Raw genomic sequence first — 8,366 nt, 5'->3', positions numbered from 1 at the left:
CTACGCCGCTGGTTCCGCAGTCACTTGACTACGCTGGTCGGGCCGCTGCTCCTCGACGCTCTGATGCTCGTCTTGCGGAATAGCCCCCTGGTCTTCCGAAGCAGTGGGTGCAGCGTCAACGCCCGTCGCCTCAGTGGAAGAGGTGGCCGGCTGAAGAGCCTCGAGGCCTTTGCCATGCTCGATTCTATCGAACGAGCTTAGCTGCGTCTTCGAAGCCACGCGAAGACCTCGCCAGATGTAGCTGGACTTCTTTTCCCCCGCTTGCCGCTTCTCGTCCTCTGCGTCAGTCATTTCCAAATCCAAGTCGGTCATCTTCACTTTTTTTGCATATGACTCTGCATTCGGCACATTGAACCTGACTGGACGTCAGAAGCTGGGATCGAGTGTCAGTCGGACGAGCGGAGCACGTACCTGTCGCTTTGCCGTAGTTGAGAGAGACCCTTATCCGCTTCATTGTTGTAGAGGAAATTCAAGCTGCTGGGAACACCCATGGGCTTGGACGCCTTCTTACCAACAACAGCTTTCTGCGCCCCAGATTTGGCTTGTTGGAAGTCCGTTGTGGGGACTCGATCTCTGGTGAATGGTTGGCAGTTCTCCATCTTCCATCGTACCCAGTTTTTGTCGCGGGAAAGCACGGTGTCCACCATCCGGTAGTAGAATTTGCCATCTGGGCCTTCCTGCAGGTAATTTGCAATAGCCGTCTTGATGCCCAATGCCCACTCGGTCTGTGCTTTGTGGTCAGCCGAGAAGATGATGATCATGGACAGCGAAGCGAGCACGAGAGCGTGACGGAGGGTGTGAGAAGAGGCAAATGATGGGCACTTACGTCTTCCTCGCGCAATGTGAAGTTGTATTGCATCGCCTTCTGCGCATTCTGGTAAAATGGCTTGCTCTTGGACCCCTCGGTCAGAGTCAACAAAAAGTCGATGAGTATCAGTGCTTGGACAAGGATGTGGCGTTGGAAGGCGAGATCGCTCAGCTGGAGATTGTCAGTCCTAGCGCAAGATTGATAGTGGCAATCTTGCGTACCTCGAGCTTGAAGAGATCACGGCTTGTAAGATATTTAGGATTAAAGGAGTTGGCGAATGCATCGTAGTCGTCATCGTCTCGCGACTTTTGTCCCTTCTTTCGTTCTGAATCTCCGGCCTGGATCACTTTGGGCACTTCCCTGAATTTGGCTAGCGTCGCCTCCAAGCTCTTCTGAAATTGCTTAAAATTATCTTCTTCGAAAAGCCTGGGTGGATTAGAGAAGGAGTGTTGCAATGACCAGAATACTGGATAGAGGGTCTCAGTGTCAAGTGTCGTAGGTTTCGCGTCCTTGCTCTTGTCGATATCCTCAGTTTGAATGACTGGTTCCTCTGACTTTGACTCTTCCTTGGGAGCAGGAACAGACCCATCAGCATCGATCTGCATAGAGTCTTCGTCCGTATTCGATTCCTTGAGGAAGTCCTCGAATGTCGTCACATTCTCCACGTGGAAATTGCCCCGCAGATTTACCGAACTCTTGTCGCCCAAGGGAAAGCTCTGAAACATGAAGATGTAGACGCGGCCACAGAATACCGGATCTTCCGCGCGAGACAGCCGGCGGAGCAGCTCATTGCACAGCCGTAAGATGACAAGATCCTTATTCTTGGAGTTGATCTGCGGCACGATGAGAATAGTTAAAAATAGTAACAGGGACGACATACCGCAATAATGGTCTCTCTCCGAGATTCGAGGAAATTGAATACCGTGCGACATCCCGAGATGGATTGGCTGTCAAGTAGTTCTTCGATGAGCAACAGTACAAGCTGCGGATGGCAGAGGTCTGGGAAGGTCAGGCAAGATTCAGACAGTGCGGCAAAAGAACCTACCCCGATCTCCACAGTACTGGAGGATGTCGAGTAAATTCCAGACGGTTACGAAGGCCGGCTCCTCAATCTGCGTGGAACCCTGAACATGTAAGCAACTGGCGGAGCTGATTCCGTGGCATAATAACTAACAAGATTGGCATAGAATACACTCTTGGCTGCACTCTCAACCGCAAGTGTTCGCACTTCCTTCCCTCCTTCGATCTCGCCGAGCAGAGGCTCGCTTTCCGGTACAAGCTCAGAAACTTGGAGTGGAGGATCGATGGCAGTACTCTGCTTGACAACACGGGCACGCCGTAGTAAGAAGTCGAGTCTTGGAGCTACCGCGTCGGCGGAAAGCACATTTGGTGCTGCCATTGTATGAGGTCTAGGGCGCGTTGGGCCTCGATCACGAGCCGCAAACCCGCTGTCGCAAAGGCAGTAGCACCACGGTACAGCTGCGATACGTGACGTCTGAGCAGCAAACGTATAGTCGCAAAATAATAGCAGCGGGAGAGGCGGTAGTGGTTATAGCAAATGTCAGGTTAGTGAAGACGATGTGTGATCGCAAAGCTGCATTCGAGAGCTTGGTTGGACCCTGCCTAGACAAAGATCTAGTTGCGCCACATTCGGCTAGTGATCATGGGTCCGTGCGTATGACTGAACGCGTCCGACGCGTCGCGCGATGGGAACTTGATGATCCACGAAGATACCGACCCCAATACACCCACAATAGCCCTCACCAGATATAATGGCCACCCACGACTCTGACGATGACCTCGACGACATTCTCAAAGACGTCACGAATCCCGAAGAACCCATTCAATCGACCGAGAACCCGCCACAGCCGCAGTACCGAAGCAACAAGAACAGCGATGCTGCGGGCGGCCTAGGCGTTGACGAAGAGATTGTCATCACAAAAAAGCGCCAGCCTGCGCCGAAGCTCGATGATCAACGGCTGCTGTCTGATCCTGGAATTCCCCGCTTGCGCAAGATCTCAAAGGATCGCCTCCGCTTCAAAGGGAAGGGTCATGAGGTACGTTTATCTTGAACAAGTAGACCCACCGACTAACTCAATTCCAGTATGGAGACATTGCCCGTATGCTGAACATGTACCAGCTGTGGCTCGACGATCTTTACCCCCGCGCCAAGTTTGCCGACGCCCTAGCCATCATCGAGAAGGTCGGCCATACGAAGCGCATGCAGCTGATGCGGAAGGATTGGATTGACGAAGGCAAACCGCGACGCAACACAGGACAGGATGAAGACGACGATGATGCGACCCGAGAGAAGACCCCACAACAGAGCACCGAAGACATGGAGGGCGTCGAGAATGGCGGCCAAGAAGACGCAGGCCACCAAACAGAACGGGAGGCATCTACGCGCAATGCAACAGGCGATGCAGCGGAATCTCCAGAGAGCGGGGACCCCGACGACGACGAGTTAGATGCATTGTTAGCTGAGAGCGAACAGCCCAGCTACACAGCACCCAAGACACTCCCAACACGGCCGATGCCCACCCAAGACGATCCTTTTGCGGACGATATGGAGGCAATGGCAGAGATGGACGACATGTGGGATTGAGCAGCTACGCGATGTTGCAAACAGATTTTGATCAATCATAGCGCGGCGTTTGGGGATAATACCATACGAGCGATGGCGCTCGGTCATGAAGTGACGATGAGCTATGATTAGCAGTTGGAATCGGCTACCATGTAGCCTTCTATACCCAATTAGACACTATGTGCAGCTTAGAGATAAGAACTCTGCTATTCCTGGGCATACCCTACTATATCATGGGCTTATCGCGGGCTCTCCTAGGATCTATCTTACTCGTGGTGCATATGCAGGTACGACGTGTTGAATCTTACATGCTAGGAGCACCGACGCTGTGTATGGCGGGGGAAGTGCCTAGGTGGGTCCTTCCTGACACGGCTTGGCGCGCCGAACAACGTCATCCATTTTCTCACTCGGTCGCGCCACAATCCCACAGGCACAGTACCCTACCAGATTCGCACTCAACTCGCGATTATGGAGGCTCTGTCTGGAGAACTGGAAAAGCTGCGGCTACGCAGCAGCAACCTCGACGAGGATGGAATAGATTCGATAGCTGGCGAACAGCGGCCACCCAAGCGACAGCGGAAAACCAAAGAGGCCATCAAGAAGGAATTGGAGCAAGAATTTCTAACACCCTCCAAATCCTTCAACACGCAGTGGCTGAATCAGCTTCAGCAGCGCTGGGATGCACCTACCAATTACCGAAGCCTGTTCCAGATCGCCCCAACTCAGACCCGGACCATCATCCGCTTCACACGCGAGGGACTAGAAGGCCGCGTCACTGGATACAAGGAAGTCACCGTTCCGGCAAACTCAGCAACAGCCAAGAACTCTACTTCGCTTCTCAGGAAGCCTGCTAACAGAGCTGAATTCGTGCGTGGTGCAGCTGGCTTCTTTCCATTCGCCCCCGGCGGCCTTGATGGCGTGGAAGCAGTAGCTGCCATTGAGGATGAAGCAATCCAGCAGCAAGAGAGTGCGAATGGGAAAAAGAGTGGCGGTCTCGACAGAGTCATCAACTTCAGTGCTGAAGGTGGCTTACTGGAGGTGCCGCCTGGCTTCACGCGTGGTCTTGACTTCCAGAAGAAGCCAACTACGGATGCCAAGACTGCTCAGGAGGTCGAAGATACCTTGGGTGAAGCATCTGCAGCTCCCAAGGATACTGATGCGGATGACGAGGATGTCAACGACAAGACTGGCGCAAATGGGGAACCTGATGAAGACCAAGATGCTGGAGACGAAGAGATCGATGCTTTGTTGCCAGTAGAGTTCCCTGCTCTGGCACCTCATGGTCCACTTGCCATGAGTGCTGGAAGGAAGGGCGGACGAGAGTGGGCTCACATGGTTGACATCAACCGCGACATTACTAACTTCCGAGAACTTGTTCCGGAAATGGCGCGCGAGTATCCCTTTGAGCTCGATACATTCCAGAAAGAAGCAGTTTATCATCTTGAGCATGGCGATTCTGTGTTTGTAGCCGCACATACGTCTGCCGGCAAGACCGTGGTTGCAGAGTACGCCATCGCGCTTGCTGCAAAGCATATGACGAAAGCTATATATACTTCTCCCATCAAAGCTCTCAGTAATCAAAAGTTCCGCGACTTCCGCCAAACATTTGATGATGTCGGCATTCTCACGGGAGACGTGCAGATCAGGCCCGAAGCCAGCTGTCTCATCATGACCACCGAGATTCTTCGAAGTATGCTGTACCGAGGAGCAGACCTTATCAGAGACGTCGAGTTTGTCATCTTTGATGAAGTGCATTATGTCAACGATCTCGAGCGAGGTGTCGTATGGGAAGAGGTCATCATAATGCTGCCGGAGCACGTAACACTCATTCTACTGTCCGCCACCGTACCCAACACATATGAGTTCGCGTCTTGGGTGGGTCGAACAAAGAAGAAAGACATCTACGTCATCTCTACTCCGAAACGCCCAATTCCTCTGGAGCATTACCTATGGGCTGGCAAAGGCATCCACAAGATCGTTACAGCAGACAAGAAGTTCATCGATAATGGCTGGAAAGATGCGAACGATATCCTGTCTGGTAAAGACAAGGTCAAGGCACCTCCTGCAAACGATGCGCAAGCCGGCAGGGGCGGTGGTGGTCGTGGAGGCCCACCCGCCAGAGGAGGCCAGAACCAACGCGGACGAGGTCAACAAGGTGGCGGTCGAGGGGGACCTCGCGGTGGAGGCCCGCCCGCTGCTAGAGGCCGAGGTAATATCGCAAGGACGGGCCGTGGTGGCGGTCGTACGACTGCCGCCCAGGATAGAAACATCTGGGTCCACCTCATACAGCATCTCCGAAGCAAGGATCTCCTGCCTGCTTGCATATTCGTCTTCTCCAAGAAGCGCTGCGAGGAAAATGCTGAAGCGCTGTCTAACATCGACTATTGCAATGCTGCGGAGAAGAGTGCGATACATATGACCATTGAGAAGTCACTGGCTCGACTGAGCAAGGAAGACCGCGAGCTCCCTCAGATCAAGCGGCTGAGAGAGCTGCTCAGTCGAGGTATTGCCGTCCATCACGGTGGTATGTTGCCGATCGTCAAGGAGGTTGTTGAGATCCTCTTTGCGAAGACGCTTGTCAAGGTTCTCTTTGCCACGGAAACTTTCGCCATGGGCCTTAATCTTCCTACCAGGACAGTTGTGTTCTCTGGGTTCCGTAAGCACGACGGCCGCGAGTTCCGTGATTTGCTGCCCGGCGAGTACACTCAGATGGCCGGTCGTGCAGGTCGGCGAGGACTTGACACAGTCGGCACTGTCATCATCTGCGCGCCTGGGGCCGATGAGGCGCCACCAGCAGCCAGACTCCGTCAGATGATGCTGGGGGAACCCACGAAGCTGAGATCACAGTTCCGTCTCACCTACAACATGATGCTGAACCTTCTGCGTGTAGAAGCCCTGAAGATTGAAGAGATGATCAAGCGAAGTTTCAGTGAGAATGCCACTCAAGCATTACTGCCTGAACATCAAGGCAAGGTCAAGGTCTCGGAGGCTGAGTTGGAGAAGATCAAGCGAGAACCTTGTGATATCTGCGATATCGACCTAGAGGCGTGCCACCAGTCTTGTGAGGACTACAAGCGACTAACCAATGAGATGCACCTCAGTCTTCTCATCAACCCTATCGGCAGGAAAGCTTTGTCAAAGAACAGGTTGATCGTATACAAGAAGGTACACGCTTCACTTTCGCTTTCAAATTAGCTCATTACTCACGCAGTCAGGACAACAAACGAACAGCGGGTATGTTAATGCAAGATGGCACTAGCAAGGGCAACGAGCCTACAGTCAAAGTCTTGGAGGTGGCGCAGCATCACGATCGTCAGCCTGACGACCTTTTGCCGTATCTCGGTCCCTTTGCGAAGCACTTCCGCAAACTACCGAACAGTCCCAAGGACTTGATCCTGAAGGCAGCCTACGTACCCCTGAACGACATCGAGTGCTTCACCAAGACCATCATCGATGTTCCTGATTCTGTTCAAAATTTGAATCGCAAGAAAGGTAAGTGGGTGCGCTACTGTCTGGGTCCGGCGCTAACAGCCTCGTCAGACACATTGAAGCTGGCTGAATCCCAATTCCTGCCCTTGTGTGGATCATGGGATTACGAAGACTGGGATGAGTACGATTACAGCAAGATCAAGAGCCTCAAGTTCCGTGAACTGGAGGAAGCCCGCAGGAAAGAAGGACTGAATGCGGTTAGCAAAGAATGTCTGAAATGCCCAAACTTCTTGAAACATGTACGTGTTCGCGTTCGGCAGTGTTCTCAACCCATGCTAATCTTTGTAGTTCACCATGGAGCACGATCAATGGCTGATCAAGGAAAACATCCTTGCTCTCCGCCAGCTCATGTCAGACCAAAATCTACAGCTACTCCCTGACTATGAACAGCGCATACAGGTACTCAAGGATCTCGGCTTTATTGACGAAGGTTCTCGCGTAGAGCTGAAGGGCAAGGTAGCGTGCGAGGTATGCTTGACACTGACTTCAAGCTCCACCCATCCACTGACAGCTTTCAGATCCACTCGGCCGATGAGCTGGTCCTTACCGAGCTCGTTTTAGAAAACGTCCTCGCCGAGTACGAACCGGAAGAAATCGTCGCACTACTCTCGGCGTTTGTCTTCCAAGAGAAGACCGACGTAGAGCCTACGCTAACTGCAAATCTGGAACGCGGCGTCGCAAAGATTGTTGAGATCTCCGAAAAGGTCAACAAGATACAGACTCTGCACCAGGTTATCCTCTCGGCTGATGATTCGAATGACTTTGTCAGCAAGCCCCGCTTCGGCATGGTCGAAGTGGTGTATGAGTGGGCACGAGGCATGTCATTCAATCGCATAACAGACCTGACAGATGTCATGGAGGGCACCATTGTCCGCGTCATCACCCGACTAGACGAGACGTGCCGCGAAGTCAAGAACGCGGCTCGGATTATCGGCGACCCGACGCTTTTCCAGAAAATGGGAACGTGTCAGGAACTCATCAAACGGTACGTGCTCTGTTTCTTCTTGCTCCCGATTCCGCACCGGCGGGTTGTTCCTGGTGCTTGTGCCCTGGTGTTTGGGACGTCTGGGATGTGCGCTGACAAGTGTTTGAAACAGCGACATTTGCAACTGCGCAAGCTTGTACCTGTAATCGTAGGTTCCAGAACATGACGAGCGACCCCGGTCCACGGGCGAGGGTGGGGTAATTTGTGTTTCACGATCCTGCAGTTTTGACGGGAGGATGTGGGGCCTCAGGACATTTGTTGCGTGACTCGCGCGTCTGGACATTGGGATCGACCGGCTTTCGCTTATCGGTTTCAGACTCCGTCTTTTAGGCTTGGCTCTTGGGCGTGGCATGAACATGACGCGTGAATTGGGCGTCTGCATAATTGGGCGCGTTGGCTGCATGCGGGGAAGTGAATCGTGAAGTTTGTTCCGACATGTTCGGGTTGCGGCTGAGAAGCAGTTCACGATGGGCACACGCGCGCATGCTCTCATCGTGTGG

At 53.1% G+C, this 8,366-nt stretch overlaps 3 protein-coding genes across 3 annotated transcripts; 2 read left to right on the top strand and 1 right to left on the bottom strand.

Moving 5' to 3' along the window:
• J4E87_004828 (uncharacterized protein) lies at positions 1-2,207 on the bottom strand (the record flags this gene model as incomplete). The annotated part of the gene is made up of 7 exons (XM_049376445.1): positions 1-355; positions 412-725; positions 827-979; positions 1,030-1,641; positions 1,689-1,807; positions 1,854-1,932; positions 1,983-2,207. The coding sequence occupies 7 exons, from the start codon at positions 2,205-2,207 to the stop codon at positions 1-3; spliced, it is 1,857 nt and encodes a 618-aa protein (XP_049233956.1).
• Positions 2,208-2,580: 373 nt separating this feature from the next.
• On the top strand, positions 2,581-3,413 carry CSM3 (chromosome segregation in meiosis- protein; the record flags this gene model as incomplete). Its single annotated transcript, XM_049376444.1, has 2 exons — positions 2,581-2,865; positions 2,913-3,413. The coding sequence occupies 2 exons, from the start codon at positions 2,581-2,583 to the stop codon at positions 3,411-3,413; spliced, it is 786 nt and encodes a 261-aa protein (XP_049233955.1).
• A 447-nt stretch (positions 3,414-3,860) lies between these two features.
• J4E87_004826 (uncharacterized protein) lies at positions 3,861-8,012 on the top strand (the record flags this gene model as incomplete). The annotated part of the gene is made up of 6 exons (XM_049376443.1): positions 3,861-6,557; positions 6,608-6,884; positions 6,933-7,120; positions 7,170-7,349; positions 7,400-7,866; positions 7,979-8,012. The coding sequence occupies 6 exons, from the start codon at positions 3,861-3,863 to the stop codon at positions 8,010-8,012; spliced, it is 3,843 nt and encodes a 1,280-aa protein (XP_049233954.1).
• Positions 8,013-8,366: the final 354 nt, after the last annotated feature.

This window comes from Alternaria ethzedia (genome assembly GCF_023757985.1).
Source record: "Alternaria ethzedia strain BMP 0044 chromosome Unknown scaffold_9, whole genome shotgun sequence".
Classification (NCBI taxonomy): Eukaryota; Fungi; Ascomycota; class Dothideomycetes; order Pleosporales; family Pleosporaceae; genus Alternaria; species Alternaria ethzedia.
This window is presented reverse-complemented; position numbering and strand designations above follow the sequence as displayed.